Here is a 19,386-nt window from a genome sequence, read left to right as displayed (position 1 = left end):
ATCTAAAAAAAACAAATGCTCGGTAAGGCTACACATTTATTGTTATTGCTACTTTTTATTACTCATCTACCTATTCAGGCCTCTCCTATTCATATTCCAGTCTCTTATTCAAATCTTTACCTGGTTGCTAGGGTAATTTGGGCCCTAGCAACCAGACTGATGAAACAAAGAGCTGCTGAATAAAAAGCTAAATAACTCAAAAACCACGAATAATAAAAAAAATGAAAACCAATTGCAAATTGTCTCCGAATATCACTCGCTACATCATACTAATAGTTAATTTAAAGGTAAACAACCCCAACAACAGAACACAATGAGGAATTGGCCTACAATAACTGGGGATGAATGGAGGTACAGTCATAGTGATGTATTTAGTGTTTTCCATTATCACACTGAACAAGGCAAACGTTTGAATATTCAAGTCCCTCAACAGACTAGAGTCGAGGAATACCGTACAAAAGCTGGTTCTTAAAGAAAACCCTATTCTACGTGAAGCTCAATATGCATCAGGTACTCAGCTGAGAAATTACACATTTTTTTTTTTTTATTTAAGAAAAAAAAAAAACAATTAAAGTTACTTGCTCTCCGACTGCTCCTGGTCCCATATCTCCTCCTACAGATATGGGACCCGTTATCCAGAATGCTCGGGACCTGGGGTTTTCCGCAATCTAGATCTCCATTTACACTGAGAATAATTTCCAACATGGAAAAATAATTATATCTAAGACCATGACTCCAATATAGCCTCCCTGAAACACCTCCCTGATTCATTGTAGGTTCCTCACACTTTTTGCTACTCCCTTTGCCTTTTTTGGGGTTCTGCAAATCAGGACTGGAATTAAACTGAACATGCCATGCATATGCAAATGGGAGTACTTACCCTTGAAGAACAAAGCAAACTGAATATACAGGTATGGGACATGTTATGCAGAGTGCTTGGAATATGATGGTTTTTGGATAAGGGATCTTTCCATAATTTGGAGGAGAAACAAACCCCTTATTAAAAAACCCTACCCCACATAGACCCCCCTCCCTCTCAGCCTAGCTGCTAGCGCAGGCAAATGCCCCTTTTTAGTTACCCCTCAGCGCAGATTCAGGAATCGCAGTTCATGGCAGCCATCTTCTGGGTCTTCGTTTCTTCTTCCAATGCCTGGGGTAGCAGCTAGGCGGGGGTGAGGAGGGAGGTCTATGTGGGGTAGGGGTTTTTTTAATAAGAGGTTTGTTTCTCCTTTAAGTCTTCTATAAAATCATGTAAACATTAAATAAAGCCAATAGTCTGCTTTTGCTTCCAATAAGGATTAATTATATCTTAGTTGGGATCACATACAAGGTTTCATTACTACAGAGAAAAAGGAAATAATTTAAAAAAAATGTTAATTATTTGATTACAATGAAGTTTATGGGGGGGGTGGCCTTTCTGTAATTTGGAGCTTTCTGGATAACAGTTTTCCGGATAACGGATCTTTTACCTGTACCACAGTTAACTCTCTGTGAAGGAGGCTTCTGATGTTAAAGGGATACGGTCATGGGAAAAAAAAATTTTTTTCAAAATGAATTAGTTAATAGTGCTGCTCCAGCAGAATTCTGCACTGAAATCCATTTCTCAAAAGAGCAAACAGATTTTTTTATATTCAATTTTGAAATCTGACATGGGGCTAGACATTTTGTCAATTTCCCAGCTGCCCCTGTTCATGTGACTTGTGCTCTGATAAACTTCAATCACTCTTTACTGCTGTACTGCAAGTTGGAGTGATATCACCCCCTGCCTTTCCCCCCCCCAGCAGCCAAACAAAAGAACAAAGGGAAGGTAACCAGATAAAGAGCTCCCTAACACAAGATAACAGCTGCCTGGTAGATCTAAGAACAACACTCAATAGTAAAATCCAGGTCCCACTGAGACACATTCAGTTACATTGAGAAGGAAAAACAGCAGCCTGCCAGAAAGCATTTCTCTCCTAAAGTGCAGGCACAAGTCACATGACCAGGGGCATGTGGGAAATTGACAAAATGTCTAGCCCCATGTCAGATTTCAAAATTGAATATAAAAAAAATCTGTTTGCTCTTTTGAGAAATGGATTTCAGTGCAAAATTCTGCTGGAGCAGCACTGTTAACTGATGCGTTTTGAAAAAAAACATGTTTTCCGATGACAGGATCCCTTTAAAGAGTGCCCTCTGCAATCAGACAATCAGAGTACAGGGAAATGGCACTGACTGATACTGTCACACTGGGGGTCATTTATAAACACTGGGCAAATTTGCTGCTGGGCAGTAACCCATAGCAACCAGACAATTGCTTTCAATGCAGCTGACTGAAAAAAGCTAATCACTGATTGGTAGCTATGCGTTACTGCCCAGGTGAAAATGCACCCATTGTTTATAAATGAGCCCCAATGGGTATCCACCCAGAGCCTGGCACAGTAACAGCAGAAGGACAGATCACCTTTGTGTGGCAATGCTTTGGACCTCCAAACCACTAGCTGTACAAAATACCACAACTTTACATATTGTTGCAAAATATCCTTGTGCAATCACCTTTTTACAAGTTTGCACTAACAACCTGTATGTCTGACCCAGTGTGTATATACAAAATATTCTTCTCCATAATGAGTTCTGTGAGCTGCATCACAGCGTATGTGTGTACATAAACACACAGCGTAGAGATCACAGACGCCAGAGACCTGCTGGATATAAAAAGTGACACACACAAGTCTTATGGCCTTTGACTTGTAAAATAATGTTTATTTGCAGATTGAGGGAAGAAGTATTTATGCACTTGCCACGTCAAGGTATGCCTGAGGTTAATGTTTAATAGACAATAGGTCACCCTTTGACACAAAAGGCACAAATCAGCTCTTTTGTAAAGTTAACCATTGACCCGTTTACTTCTGAGCTGTCAGCAAAGGAATGCCATGCTAAGGGTTAATGTAAACTCTTTCTGGGTAGCACAAGGTATAAGAATACAGCGAAATTGCAACAATAGTTGTAAATACCTGCAAAAACAGTCAAGAATATTAAAAAAATGCTAAATCATTTATTATGACATAGTAGTAAAAGCCTTACGCGTTTCGTGCCTGTTGGGGCTCTAAGAATACAGCCATAGTTGATATAAATAGAAGAAAAATCTTCAGCTTTCAAATGGGAGTCACTGACCCCATACAAAAAAACAAATGATCTACAACATTATGTTTATTGTTACTTTGTATCACTCATTTTTCTATTCAGACACTCCCCTAATCAAACCCCAGCCTATTATTTCAGTACATGGTTGCTAGGGCAATTAGGACCCTAGCAACCAGATTGCTAGAATTGCAAACTGGAGAGCTGCTGAATAAAAAGCTAAATAACAAAAAAAATGTAGGGCAAAAGTTAATGTGTACTTTCCAACAAAGCGCCTACAACTCTCAGCCTGGGGCAACAGTGTATGTAAAACAGTTAAAATCTGCGCAGGGCTGGGCACCGGGAAGTTTCCAGTCTGGATATACAGGACGGCTGAGGTATCACAAAGCAAAAACCAGTGAAGCTAGCTTTCAAATATACACATTGCATCTTAAAGGGGTACTTCACCTTTAAGCTAATTTTTGTATATTATAGAATGCACAATTCTAATCTTCATTATATATTTTATTATAGCTTTTTCTTCTTCGGACGCTTTCCAGATTTCAAATAGGGGTCACCGACCCCATACAAAAAAAAACAAAACACAAATGCTTTGTACAGCTTCAACATTACTCTTGTTGCTACTTTTTATTACTCATCTTTCTATTCAGACCCTACCCTAATTCAGACCCCAGCCTGTTATTTAATTCAGTGAATAGTTGCTAGGGTAATTAGGACCCTAGCAACCAGATTGCTAAAATTGCAAACTGAAGGCAAGTTTGGTTGCATAAACACCAGGTATACTGCCAAACAGAGCCTCCTATAGGTTACCAGTTCGGTCAGGGGGCAATCAAATAGACAATCACAGCCCTTATTTGGCACCCCTAGGAACTTTTTTCATGCTTGTGTTGCTCCCCAGCGCTTTTTACAGTTAAATGTGGCTCACAAGTAAAAAAGGTTGGGGACCCCTGCTCTACATCACACTAAAAGTTAATTTAAAGTTGAATAATCCCTTTAATGAGAGTTGCAGTCCACCCACGCCTGGAAAGGCTGTAGGTATAATTTGGGTATGTCTTTTTAGAATGTTGGCAAATCTAGTTGAGTTGCTGGAGGGCCACAGGTAGGTGATAGCTGGTATACTCGGTATGGGGATTTAAAGTCACATTTGCATTTGTTATTCCTCAGCTCTTAGCAACAGGCTGCAGATAATCACTACTATAAGCAGCACAAATATTCGCCGGCTGCAGGGCCTCGTATCCCAGACCTCGCCTACATATGTACATGCCGGGTCTCTGCTATAGCACGTAGCCCACAAAGGGCAAACAGGACAGATTTATATCAGTGTTCCATCACGTGCCATTACAACAGCCTATGGGAATGTAAATCGAAATACTTGTCCCGCTGCCAGGAGTCCTGCTATGTATATCCAGTCACTCACAGCATTTTCCAGTGAAAGTGACATTAAAGGGAAGGAAGGACGGGAATAGAATGTATCAAGGATCCCTATGCTACAAAACAGACTGTATCAGAACAACATAAAATGCATGAACGGTTTTTCCCAACTTGCACCCGCCAGATATCTGCCCTCCCTCCACCCGGGTCTGCCCGACCCCGACTTCTGGGTTCCTTTTATAGACCCTCACGACCCGTCAATCACATCACAAAAGGGGCGGAGAGAGCAGGCGTGTAGCTATAAAACCGTAACCCGGAAGCTGGCAGTGCCACCCTGCAAATGGGAGTGCAAGGTCAGCCTGAATATGACTGACAGGTATCGGGCTGGCCCGCACATAACTAGCAGGAAGTAGCCATGATATAGATTTGTTTGCAAACTGCTGTTGAACTATAACTCCCACCACCAAGGGTGTCCGCAGAAAATGTTCGAGGGGGGGAAGGCAAGTAAGCAAATTTCACATAGGGTAGCTTTCCACTGAAGATGATCCTATTCATGACAACGCAGAAGATAACCTAATTAAGGCTTGACTTGGGGTGGGAAGTATAAAAAACATTTTGTGTTGTTGGCAATGAAATTTACAAACAATTTCTTGGAACTAGCGGGAGAAGTCAGGATGGGCCATCCCTTGCCCCCAGGGCTAATTCACATAAACCAGGCATAGTCCTATAGCTGTTTATTGAACTACAACTCTCAACAAAACACTGACAGCCCAAAGTAACAAATGCAGGTTGGAAATTATTAATTTATCCAAACAAATACTTCATGACCCCTATAAACTTGAAAACAAAGGCAATACAATCCTTCTGCTCGATCTTAACTTCACCCACAGAGGATGCTGGGAATTGTAGTATAAAAGCAGCTCGTGAGCCAGTTACAATTCACCTTTACACACAAACAGCAGGAATATTGGAGTTAAGGGCACCAGTAGGACAAAGATCTCTGAGAATCGATAATGAGTCAGAGCAATAAGAAGCAAACACTAGATCTATTTGTAGCCATGGCCCCAGCTCGTCTCACCTGAGTTGTACGGAGCAAAGCGCCCTTCGCTGTGAAATTCCCCAGCAGATTCCCTGCCCGTGCAACTATGGAGGCGGCCATCTTTAACCGGAAGTGAGAGACAATACGTTCCACATGGACTGAGTGAGAGAGAGGCCAGATACGCGTCTAAACGCTGATGGTCAGGTGGACGCGCCCCTTCCTCTGATTGGATAAATCTGAAGTGGGTCCAGACACGCCCCTTTCTCTTCAGCTCGGAAGGTTCAGCGCTGCTTGAATTCATTAAACCTGGGAAGGGACACGTGCTTTTTTTTTTTTGGAGAGTCATTTTCTTAGTGAAAAGGTCTTTATCCTTTAGTTAGAAATAAAAAGCAAAGTAGGGGCGCAAGGGGATATTTCTAATATATAAATTGCATGGCCACCTGGAAATCAGCGCAGGCTGCATAGAATAGTCATCAGTTTCCTTCTCTGTCTCTACTTCTACTTGTTCCCTCTCTCTGTCTGAGTTCCTCAAGGCTCTGTTCTAGGCCCTCACTGTTCTCTCTCTATTCTACTTCACTAGGAAAACTTATTCAGTTGTTTGGACTTCGGTATCACCTTTAGGGTCAGGGCACAGGGCAGATTCAGGGAAATTAATCGCCGGCGACTGGCGTTTTCTCATTATAGCAGGCGGAAGGCAGTTCAGGGAGATTAGTCGCCCCGAAGAAGATCAGAAGTGTCGCAGGGCGACTAAATCTCCCCGAATCTGCCGGTGTGCCCCTTCCCTTAGGGTCAGGGCACACAGGCAGATTGAGGGAGATTAGTCGCCCAGCTAAAATGTAAATAGGTGGCTTTCTGAGCTATTCGTTTTCCGAAGACGCCCGAAGTTGTCTCATGAGGAACTTTGGAAAACGAATCACACTTAGTGCCATCCCGCTGGCGATTTGTATTTTAGCCAACGGGGAGGCAGTTCGGGGAGATTAGTCACCCAGAAGAAGAGGAGATTTGTCGCCTGTGTGCCCTGACCCTAATGCTGATGACACCCAACCCTACTTGTCTACTCCTGACCTCTTTTCTCTGCACTGAACAGCTAAAAAAAGAAACAATGTTTCTAACTTAATTGGCTTTTGGCAGAGAGCCCACAGGGTTCCGATAAGATACCTTTGTAACAATTTTGAGATAAGCAAATAAGTAATTGTAACAATATAAGATAACAGGTCCCTTGGGAAAAGTTAGACTCACAGCTTAAAGGGCAAATCACCTTCATTAGCAAAAGTTTAATAACTGGAAAAAAACACAGAAATATGTTCAAACTTTCATAACCTGCTAAATTTTGTAAAATGAACATGGTAATTAGGGGGTGTGGCCACAAAAATGGGTGTGGTCAAAAAATTTGACACGCTATGTGCAGCAAATATTTTGTCCCTCTTTTTATTTCCAAAATGTTGGGAGATATGCTAGACTCGCATCTGACTTTTTCACCACACATTCAAAAATTTGCAAAATCTTGTCATTTTCAACTGCATAACATTGCCCAAATACAACCATATCTCAGTTCAGAATAAACTAAAACACTGATTCAGTCTCTTATCATCTCCCGCATTGATTACTGCAACTTACTCCTCACAGGTATTCCAACAAATCGCCTTTCACAACTCCAATCTGTTCTAAACGCGGCCGCTAGACTCATTCATCTATCTCACCGCTCAACATCAGCTGCTCCCATATGTATGTCCCTTCACTGGCTCCCAATCTCTTCTAGAATCAAATTCAAATTACTCACATTCAAGGCCCTTAATAATGAAGCCCTTCCCTATATTTCATCTCTAATCTCCAAATACTCTCCTTCTCGCAACCTGTGCTCTGCTTCTGATCTTCGTCTCTCTTCTCCTCTTATCACTTCTGCCCATTCTCAACTACAAGACTTCTCTCGGGCTTCTGCTTTTCTCTGGAACTCTCTGCCTCGAGCTGTCAGACTTTCTCCTTCTTTCAAATGCTCCTTAGGGCCCTTACACGGGCGGTTTTTCCTACGCTCCCCTGCGTTGCGCTTTCCTCCGTTCAGCTGCAGGGGAGCGCAGGAGTAGACACACTCAATTAATGTGAAGGGGGCTGTACGCACACAGACACATGTAAGCGACAAACGCAGGTGGAAGCAGCATGTTGTATTTCACCATCGTTCAGCGCATACATGCATCTGTGTAAGTACAGCCGCCTTTACCATAGTGCGTCTACTCCTGTGCTCCCCTGTGGTTGAACGCAGGAAAGTGCAACACAGGGGAGTGCAAGAAAATTCTGCCGTGTGTAAGAGCCCTAAAAGACCCACATAAAAGAAGCTTATTCAGTGTACCTTAATTAATCAATCATTGCTGTATCAAAAACCACAACATTGTTTGTAAAATCCTCAATGTCTCAATTGTATCCTAAAGCCAAAGAATAACCAAACACACGATAGCAGGTATAGCGGGGCGAACCCCTGCGTGTTTAATTCAAATCTGTCTGACGAAGGGGTCCACCCCCGAAATGTTACAATTAAACACACAGGGGTTCGCCCCGCTATACCTGCTATCGTGTGTTTGGTTATTCTTTGGCTTCATGACTACTGGATAGGTGCCGACGTCTCTTCCAAACACCGGGCGGAGAAATTGGAGAGGTTGGGGAAAGAGGAATCTTTCTTGCAAGTTTCAATTGTATCCTAACCTTTAGGGCAGAGACACACATGGAGATTCGGGGAGATTTAGTCACCTGGAGACAAAGCGCCTCTTCTTCGGGCGACTAATCTCCACGAACTGCCTTCCCGCCGGCTAGAATCTAAATCGACGTTCGGCCGACTTCAAATTGTTCTGAGTGCCATCCCGCCGGCTATTTCAATTCTAGCTGGCGGGATAGCACTCAGAACACTTCGTTTTCCGAAGTCGCCTGAACTTTGATTTAGATTCTAGCTGGCGGGAAGACAGTTCAGGGAGATTATTACCCAGAAGAAGAGGTGATTTGTCGCCAGGAGACTAATCTCCCCCAATCTTGACATGTGTCTCTGCCCTAAATTTGTTAAATCTAATTTGTAGAGCCCTCTAATCCTATTGTACTCTGTAAACCCTTGTTTGTTATCCACCATTTATTCCCTGTTTGATATAACTAAGGTAAAGCACTGTATAAATAAATGATGATCGTGATCAGTTGTTAAAGGGTGGTTCACCATTAAGTTAACTTTTAGTATATTACAGAATGGCTAATTTTAAGCAACTTAATTTGCTTTAATTTTTTCTTTTTTATAGTTTTTTTTTTTATTTGCCTTCTTCTTGTGACTCTTTACTGTTTTAAAAAGGGGGTCACTGACCCCATCTAATAACAAATACTCTGTAAGGATACACATGTATTGCTACTTTTTATTACTCATCTTTCTATTCAGACCTCTCCTATTCATATTCCAGTCTCTATTTCAAACCAATCAATGGTTGCTAGAGTCTTTTGGACCCTAGCAACCAAATTGCTGAAAAAGGCCGAATCCCGAACCGAGTCCTGGATTCGGTGCATCCCTACAAAAAACATCTCTTTTCAGAGCAGAAAAAAACTTGAAATAACTAGGGGTGGCCAGGCAGGTAGACACTTATGTTTCCCCAATTTTTTTTAAAGCCAGGTTACAATCATTTACATATAAAGATTATCAGGCAATATGGAAGCCCAGATATCTCTTTATGGGCTTAAAGGAGTTGTTCATCTTTGAGTTAACTTGATGTTTACTTTACAGTGCTAGCTTGGCGCTATATAAATACATGTTAATAATAATAATAATAATTGCTGAAATTATAAAAAAAATAAAATAAAAAGCTAAATAACTCAAAGGCCATGAATATTAATAAGAAATGAAAACCGATAGCAAATTGTCTCAGAATATCACTCTCAACATCATAATAAAAGTTAACTCAAAGATGAACAACCCCTTTAACCCAAACTAAATTTTACCTAAATCAATGTAAACCGTATGTTTCTTTGAGCATTGTGTGCAATTTATATTCATTTTTTTTTTGCAATATAATTTTCATTGATTCTTGAAGAAGAAAGAAAATTTAAAATAAAGAAATAAATAATAAATGAATAAATAATCAGTACATAAGTAAAAAAGGGGGGATACAGAAAGAAGAAAAAAAGGGGGGGGGGGTCTACATCCAAAGTAGTCAACAGTCATATTTTATGATGTTTTTACATATTAATACAATGCAAATTCATTTACAGATAGGTGATATCACCAGTAAAATATAACAGGAAACTGAACACTTAAACACAGCCTGTAAAATTCTATACCCATGGTATCTTAGTGTCAGAGGTAGCGTGACTCATAATGAGGGGACCAGCCCTCAAAAATTTTTTTAGGAACTCAGTTATTATATTCCCTTCCCTATCAAGACTCCATTAAATGTTTGTATTCGTCTGTATCTCTGAACAGTAGCCATCTCAACCAAGTGTCTCTATACTTGGAGTGTTGCTTACTTGAAAGGTGGATAACTCCTCAAATTTAGTTATCTCGTTCACTTTTCCCACCCATTCCTTAGCGGATGGTGGGCTGGAAGATTTACAGAGCTGTGGAATGAGTATCTTAGCAGCATTCAGTAGGTGCCTCTCCAGGGTGGTGTCTGGGACTCCCTCCTCATTCCCAACCTCCCAAAATAATAGGACTTGAGTGGGTGATTCAGATAGTTTCCTCCGAAGAATTTTAGAGCAGAGTTGTAGAATCGTTGCCCAATATTCCGCCAGACTAGGACATTCCCAAAAAATATGAAGAACGGAGTCTGTGTTGGCTTTACATCTCCGACATATATTACTTACAGCAGGGTAAATTCGGTTTAGTTTAAGGGGTGTGTCATACCATCTACTCAGGATTTTATAGTTAAGCTCTTGAATTTTACAGCATCTAGAGCTAAACATTAGATTATCTATTCCCTTGCTGCATTCATATTCTGAGATTTCCAGGCCTAGGTCTCTTATCCATGCTTTAACAAATGGCAATTGCTTTTTTTCAGCCTTTTTCAGCCAACAGATCATATACAAGTGATATCGTATGTTTCGGAAGGCCAGCTTTATTGCATACATTTTTGAATGTGGTAAGTTGTCTACCCAAGGTTTAAGTACCACCTAAATAGGTGTAAAATAGGTGTTTAAATTGAAAATATTTATACTCTGCAGGACCTCGTTTGGTCTGACTTGCCTAAGTAAATCTAAGCTAGCAAGTTGGCCTCTCTCCATCACGTGTGAAAATTGTAAGTGTCCATCTACTAAACATTCCTTAAAGGCAATAGGCCTTAGTGCAGCCGGAAATGCTGGGTTATTTGTAATTGGTGTGAGTGGAGAGGGAAAAGACGTAATTTTGGGGTTTACTTTCACCAGGTCCCAGGCCTTCATTGTGCTTTTAAGTAGCGGGTGCAAGTTATGCAAAATCCTTTGGTGAATCTTATCTATCCAAGGCAAGTGTATCAGGTGTGTACCTGTAGATTGTTGTTCAATTTCAACCCAACCTTTATTATCAAGATGGTAAGTCCAGTCAAGAATCCTATTAAGTAATACAGCTTTAAGGTAACGTGCACAATCTGGGAGAGCTAAGCCACCTTCAATTTTTTTTTATACAAAATGGCTGATTTTATCCTCGGATGTCGGCCATTCCATATAAATTTTATAATGGAAGATTAGGACACTTTATAGCACTAAACATAAAAGTGCGTGCTTTTGATTCAGTTCAGACGAAACCAAATTTTGCAGAATCCCATACTGACCTTGGATTCGGTGCAACAAAGGGAAGAGCTGGGAACGTTTGCAGAGAAAGGTGCACAACATATTTTTATTCAGATGTGCTACAGCATTTGCACAGAAAATTACTAGGGGAGGCTTGAAACTAAAATATCCAATTGTCTGTCATCCACATCTCTGAGTCTGAGATTGACAAGAGGAAAAAGAAATTGATATTGCATAAAAAATGCTCTCATATTTTATACAAAAGGATGATGCATTTTAGCTATTGACTATTGGATACGAATAGATGATGTCTATAGTAGCTGTGGGGATAATAGTCTCTGGGAAGGGTGTGTCACTGTGGGATAGCAGGTATAGTAGGGAGAGATGGTGCCTATAGTAACAGTGGGATAATAGTCTCTGGGAAGGGAGAGTGTGACTGTGGGATAGCAGATATAGTAGGGAGAGATGGTGCCTATAGTAACAGTGGATAATAGTCTCTGGGAAGGGAGTGTGACTGTGGGATAGCAGGTATAGTAGGGAGAGATGGTGTCTATAGTAACAGTGGGATAATAGTCTCTGGGAAGGGAGTGTGACTGTGGGATAGCAGGTATAGTAGGGAGAGATGGTGCCTATAGTAACAGTGGATAATAGTCTCTGGGAAGGGAGTGTGACTGTGGGATAGCAGGTATAGTAGGGAGAGATGGTGCCTATAGTAACAGTGGGATAATAGTCTCTGGGAAGGGAGTGTGACTGTGGGATAGCAGGTATAGTAGGGAGAGATGGTGCCTATAGTAACAGTGGATAATAGTCTCTGGGAAGGGAGTGTGACTGTGGGATAGCAGGTATAGTAGGGAGAGATGGTGCCTATAGTAACAGTGGGATAATAGTCTCTGGGAAGGGAGTGTGACTGTGGGATAGCAGGTATAGTAGGGAGAGATGGTGCCTATAGTAACAGTGGGATAATAGTCTCTGGGAAGGGAGTGTGACTGTGGGATAGCAGGTATAGTAGGGAGAGATGGTGCCTATAGTAACAGTGGGATAATAGTCTCTGGGAAGGGAGTGTGACTGTGGGATAGCAGGTATAGTAGGGAGAGATGGTGCCTATAGTAACAGTGGGATAATAGTCTCTGGGAAGGGAGAGTGTGACTGTGGGATAGCAGATATAGTAGGGAGAGATGGTGCCTATAGTAACAGTGGATAATAGTCTCTGGGAAGGGAGTGTGACTGTGGGATAGCAGGTATAGTAGGGAGAGATGGTGTCTATAGTAACAGTGGGATAATAGTCTCTGGGAAGGGAGTGTGACTGTGGGATAGCAGGTATAGTAGGGAGAGATGGTGCCTATAGTAACAGTGGATAATAGTCTCTGGGAAGGGAGTGTGACTGTGGGATAGCAGGTATAGTAGGGAGAGATGGTGCCTATAGTAACAGTGGGATAATAGTCTCTGGGAAGGGAGTGTGACTGTGGGATAGCAGGTATAGTAGGGAGAGATGGTGCCTATAGTAACAGTGGATAATAGTCTCTGGGAAGGGAGTGTGACTGTGGGATAGCAGGTATAGTAGGGAGAGATGGTGCCTATAGTAACAGTGGGATAATAGTCTCTGGGAAGGGAGTGTGACTGTGGGATAGCAGGTATAGTAGGGAGAGATGGTGCCTATAGTAACAGTGGGATAATAGTCTCTGGGAAGGGAGTGTGACTGTGGGATAGCAGGTATAGTAGGGAGAGATGGTGCCTATAGTAACAGTGGGATAATAGTCTCTGGGAAGGGAGTGTGACTGTGGGATAGCAGGTATAGTAGGGAGAGATGGTGCCTATAGTAACAGTGGATAATAGTCTCTGGGAAGGGAGTGTGACTGTGGGATAGCAGGTATAGTAGGGAGAGATGGTGCCTATAGTAACAGTGGCATAATAGTCTCTGGGAAGGGAATGTGACTGTGGGATAGCAGGTATAGTAGGGAGAGATGGTGTCTATAGTAACAGTGGATAATAGTCTCTGGGAAGGGAGTGTGACTGTGGGATAGCAGGTATAGTAGGGAGAGATGGTGCCTATAGTAACAGTGGGATAATAGTCTCTGGGAAGGGAGTGTGACTGTGGGATAGCAGGTATAGTAGGGAGAGATGGTGCCTATAGTAACAGTGGGATAATAGTCTCTGGGAAGGGAGTGTGACTGTGGGATAGCAGGTATAGTAGGGAGAGATGGTGCCTATAGTAACAGTGGATAATAGTCTCTGGGAAGGGAGTGTGACTGTGGGATAGCAGGTATAGTAGGGAGAGATGGTGCCTATAGTAACAGTGGATAATCGTCTCTGGGAAGGGAGTGTGACTGTGGGATAGCAGGTATAGTAGGGAGAGATGGTGTCTATAGTAACAGTGGATAATAGTCTCTGGGAAGGGAGTGTGACTGTGGGATAGCAGGTATAGTAGGGAGAGATGGTGCCTATAGTAACAGTGGATAATAGTCTCTGGGAAGGGAGTGTGACTGTGGGATAGCAGGTATAGTAGGGAGAGATGGTGTCTATAGTAACAGTGGATAATAGTCTCTGGGAAGGGAGTGTGACTGTGGGATAGCAGGTATAGTAGGGAGAGATGGTGTCTATAGTAACAGTGGATAATAGTCTCTGGGAAGGGAGTGTGACTGTGGGATAGCAGGTATAGTAGGGAGAGATGGTGCCTATAGTAACAGTGGATAATAGTCTCTGGGAAGGGAGTGTGACTGTGGGATAGCAGGTATAGTAGGGAGAGATGGTGTCTATAGTAACAGTGGATAATAGTCTCTGGGAAGGGAGTGTGACTGTGGGTATAGCAGGTATAGTAGGGAGAGATGGTGTCTATAGTAACAGTGGATAATAGTCTCTGGGAAGGGAGTGTGACTGTGGGATAGCAGGTATAGTAGGGAGAGATGGTGCCTATAGTAACAGTGGGATAATAGTCTCTGGGAAGGGAGTGTGACTGTGGGATAGCAGGTATAGTAGGGAGAGATGATGTCTATAGTAACAGTGGATAATAGTCTCTGGGAAGGGAGTGTGACTGTGGGATATCAGGTATAGTAGGGAGAGATGGTGCCTATAGTAACAGTGGGATAATAGTCTCTGGGAAGGGAGTGTGACTGTGGGATAGCAGGTATAGTAGGGAGAGATGGTGCCTATAGTAACAGTGGGATAATAGTCTCTGGGAAGGGAGTGTGACTGTGGGATAGCAGGTATAGTAGGGAGAGATGGTGCCTATAGTAACAGTGGGATAATAGTCTCTGGGAAGGGAGTGTGACTGTGGGATAGCAGGTATAGTAGGGAGAGATGGTGTCTATAGTAACAGTGGATAATAGTCTCTGTGAAGGGAGTGTGACTGTGGGAAGAATATCATGTAAGTACATATTGATATCCTATATGCATCATTAACATCAGGAGAGCAATTGACTAATCTGTGCAAATATTGGAGCCCCCAGAATCTCACTTGCTGTTACCACTTTTATATTTATGTTGCTCACTCCTCCTCTTTTGGTAGTTGTTCGCAAAACATTTGTGTGTGGTTTTTATTATCTTGTTACCCTTGGTCTCCCTAGAGAATGCTTTATGGTCTTAACACACAATCCATATTATGAGAGGCAGCTACATAATTACATGCCATTAGATACTCAGGTTAAGAAAGGTCACATGTCCAACAAGTTCGACCTCTGCTTACCCATCTCTTTATACAGAGGAGAGGCTGAAATAGATCAGTGCCCCGCAGGTTCCTCATGTTGAATCCTGTTAAACTGCTACTTGCATTCTCCAAGGTGACTAAAGTTTTATATTTCAGCAGGTTCATTGGGAGCTTTGCTTGGGTTGAACAATTATCTTATATAGTTCTATGGATAACCAATAGGCACTGACACTCTATTTGTTTTCTACTTGACCCTAAGCCACCCTTCTATTGCTTTGTGCCCCTTTAGGGTGCCATCAAGGGTAAAAAACGTGATATAAGTTGGAGAAAAAACAGAAAATAACTTTAAAGGGATTCCGTCATGATTTTTATGGTGTAGTTTTTATTTCTAAATTCCACTGTTTACAGTGCAAATAATTCACTCTACAATATAAAATTTCTATACTATGCTTTCTATATATCTAGTAGAATTAATTCAAAGGCGACTGGACATTTACAGTTTTTCTTGAAAACGTTTCAGGTGTTAATCTTTCTATGTACATGACTGGAAGTGTGAATTGTTGTGAAGTCGCAACTTAAAGGGGACCCGTCACCCAAAAAAATTATTCAAAATCCTATTTTATCACATTAGTCAAGCAAAATTAACTTTAATTACACTGTTTAAATGATTTGAATCTTGTTTCCTTCAGTCTGGGAATTCATAATTATAGCAAGCAGGCAGCAGCCATTTTGTGGACACTGTTATTAAGACAAGTCTTGTATCATCTCAGAATCTTGTTTGTGCACCAGAATGGGGGACCTGATGTCCATCCCCATGTCCTGGTTACACAATTAAATGGTGAAGAGAACGGGGGAATGAGGGGAGAGCAGTGACATGTAGGAAGTGCTGAATGGAAAGTGAAAGTAATTGTCTGCCCCACCTTTATGCCCATGGCATAGAGGAGGGGCAGACAACATTTGATTGACATCTGAGATTTTTAAATGAGCTTACAGCAGCTATGAATGCTTTAAAGTGGACCTGTCACCCAGACACAAAAATCTGTATAATAAAAGTCCTTTTCAAATTAAACATGAAATCCAATTTCTATTTTTTATTTAAGCATTCATAGCTGTTGTAAGCTCATTTAAAAATCTCAGCTGTCAATCAAATATTGTCTGCCCCTCCTCTATGCCTGTGGCATAGAGGCGGAGTAGACAATAACTTTCACTTTCAATTCAGCACTTCCTAGATGTCACTGCTCCCCACACATTCCCCCAGTTCTCTTTACCATATAACTGTGTGTTCAGGACATGGGGATGGACATCGGTCCCTCATTCTGGTGCACAAACAAGATTCTAAGATGATACAAGACTTGTCTTAATAACAGTGTCCACAATATGGCTGCTGCCTGCTTGTTATGATTATGAATTCCCAGACTGAAGGATACAAGATTCAAATAATTTATATAGTGTAATTAAAGTTCATTTTCCTTGACTAATCTGATAAAATAGGATTTTGAATATTTTTTTTGGGTGACGGGTCCCCTTTAATAAAAAATAGAAATTGGATTTCATGTTTAATTTGAAAAGGACTTTTATTATACAGATTTTTGTTTCTGGGTGATAGGTCCACTTTAAGGAAGTAGATAAGCTTGGCCTTGGATACATTGATGATTTACAAGATGGATTTCCTCAATGATCAAGGTCTGACTGGGAGGTGGGACACCTGGAAAAAAACCTGGTGGCCCCCAGCCCTTGTGGGCTCCGCCGGGCCAGACCTGCTATTAGCGCTGCTCCCTGAACTCCCTTCCAGCCCCCGGTTGCCAACGTGAGCAGGAGAAAAAGGTAGGTGCGGCTGGGCCGGAGGGGGGGTTGAATCGCAGCGGCCTAAGGTGTCTTCGCCGTTGGGTGGAGGGCCCAGGGTGGGGTTTGGGGGCCCCAGGCCACCCAGTCCAACCCTGTCAATATAATCTTAAAAGGGATGTTGGTCTGTATATTAAAGGAGAAGAAAAGTTTTCCTGCACTTGGGGGTGCCAAATGTTAGGCACCCCAAAGGATTGTATTTACTTACCTGAAACCCTGGGCCGGTGCTCCTATCAGCAGAAAACTGCACCGGCCCGGGGTTATACCAGTGAGCACCACGGAGCGATCTTCTTCTGGCTTCCTCCTGCGTGCGGTTGCTCATGCGCGTTACAATGAAAAGCCGAACTTTAACTAAAAAGTCAATATTTCGTTCTACTGCGCATGCGTCTGCCCCGGGAAATTTAAAGAAAGAAGAAGTCGGAAGAGGATCGCTCCGTGGTGCTCACTGGAATAACCCCGGGACGGTGCAGTTTTCTGCTGATAGGAGCATAGGCCCGGGGTTTCAGGTAAGTCAGTACAATCACTTGGGGTGCCTTACATTTGGCATCCCCAATGCACCAAGCCTTTCCTTCTCCTTTAAAGGGGTTTTTCCTTTCTAAATTAAATTTTAATATGACATAGAGAGTGATATTCAAAAACAATTTGCAATTGGATTTATTTTTTTGTTTGTGGTTTTTGAGTTATTTAGCTTTTTATATAGCAACTCTCCAGTCTGTAATTTCATCAATCTGGTTGCTTGGATCCACATTACCCTAGCAACCATGCATTGATTTGAATGAGAGACTGGAATATGAATAGGAGAGGCCTGAATAGAAAGATGAGTAATAAAAAAGTAGCAATAACAATACATTTGCAGCCTTACAGAGCATTTGTTTTTTTTGAAAGCTGGAAAGAGTCAGCTAAGAAGGGAAATGATCCAAAAAAGAAAAAAATGAAGGCCAATTGAAATGATGCTTAGAATTAGCCATTCTACAACATACTAAAACTTATAGTATGAATTAACTTTTAGTATGATCTAAAGAGTCATATTCTGTGACCATTTGCAATTCATTTTCATTTTTTATTATTTGTGGTTTCTGAGTTCTTTAGCTTTTTATTCAGCAGCTCTCCAGTTTGCAGTTTTAGCAATTGGGTTGCTATGGTCCAAATTCCCCTAGCAACCATGCACTGATTTTAATAAGAGACTGGAATATGAATAGGAGAGGCCCAGATGGAAAGATTAATCATAAAAAGTGGCAATAACAATAGATTTGTAGCCTTACAGAGCATTTGTTTTTAGATGGGGTCAGTGACACCCGTATGAAAGCTTGAAAGAGTCAGAAGAAAAAGCCAAAAAATTCAAAAACTATGAAAAATAAATAGTGAAGAGTAACTGAAAAGTTGCTTAGGACTGGCCATTCTATAGCATGCTAAAAGTTAACTTAAAGCTGAACCACCCCTTTAACTTATAGTATGTTATAGATGGCTTAATGCTAAGCAACTTTTGAGTTGTTAATTTGTACTGAAACTGCTGGTTGTTGGTGCTACCAAAAAACACATCAGATGTAAGCGTGCAGTTTTATTGTTGTTTATTTGTATCTTTCTTATCTATCTCTCTTATTAGTCTTCCATTCTGATTTCCAGCCTGCTCCCTGGTTACTAGAGGAATAAAAAACAAAAAAACAAGCAGTGGTTGGGGGCAGGTGGTGAGCAGATGTAATCAGTAAGCAAATTGCCAAACTGAGACTCAGAAACAATTGATAATGTGCCCAGAAACTCAAAATTAGACTCATATACAGGCACACGGGTAAAGGAGAAGTGGCCCTATGAAGTATGAAACATGTCATAGAGCCAATTAGTAGTGCAGGGTTCCCAACATTTTTACCCGTGAGCCACATTCAATTATAAAAAGAATCAAATGAATGAATGAAAAAATCCTGGGGTGCCAAATAAGGGCTGTGATTGGCTATTTAGTAGCCTGTATGAGGACTGGCAGCCTACAGGAGACTCTGTTTGGCAGTACACCTGGTTTTTATACAACCAAAACTTGCCTCCAAGCCTGGAATTCAAAAATAAGCCCCTGCTTTGGTGCCACTGGGAGCAACATCCAAGGGGTTGGTGAGTAACATGTTGCTCAGGAGCTACTGGTTGGGGATCACTGATGTAGTGTGATGCAACAATGTCACCTCCTTGTTATTGCAGCAAGATGTAAAGGAACCGGTATATTGCTTGGCTAGTTCTGGTATTTGGCACAATGTAGTAGTGGGTTCAGGCTGGTGTCACCTACGCATAGGGTGAGTAAATTAGCAAAGACAAGTTTCACTAGTGTTCATGAATATCAAGAGGCCCCTTTGAGAAGATACAATAAGTAAATACACGGAATCTGTGACTTCAGGAGAGGTGGTATACAAGCACGTGACATCACTACTAACCCCAAAAAATGTCACCGGCATGCTAAAGAGCACAGTAGGTCACCCAAACCCAGAATTACAAGGTTGACAGCTCTGGGTAGGGGGAGCAGTTTTGTGCCTTTCCCAATATGTTCCTCATGAATACAGTGCTACCAACTGCTGACAATACTATATTCATGGGGAGACACACAGCATCAGACTGGGGTGTCTGAGACCTACAGGGGCTGCCACCTCAAGGGCATACCCTCCCCCCTCACAAAATCCACCCC

The 19,386-nt window shown here is 41.8% G+C and overlaps 1 protein-coding gene across 1 annotated transcript in view; it reads right to left on the bottom strand.

Moving 5' to 3' along the window:
* suclg2.L (succinate-CoA ligase, GDP-forming, beta subunit L homeolog) overlaps positions 1-5,674 on the bottom strand; it is a 154,759-nt gene extending 149,085 nt beyond the window's left edge. Inside the window, 1 exon segment of the mRNA NM_001096439.1 lies at positions 5,567-5,674. Within this exon segment, the coding sequence (NP_001089908.1) occupies positions 5,567-5,647 (81 nt within the window). The 5' untranslated portion in view covers positions 5,648-5,674.
* Between the last annotated feature and the right edge of the window lie 13,712 nt (positions 5,675-19,386).

This window comes from Xenopus laevis, chromosome 4L, assembly GCF_017654675.1.
Source record: "Xenopus laevis strain J_2021 chromosome 4L, Xenopus_laevis_v10.1, whole genome shotgun sequence".
In the NCBI taxonomy this organism is placed as follows: domain Eukaryota; kingdom Metazoa; phylum Chordata; class Amphibia; order Anura; family Pipidae; genus Xenopus; species Xenopus laevis.
This window is presented reverse-complemented; position numbering and strand designations above follow the sequence as displayed.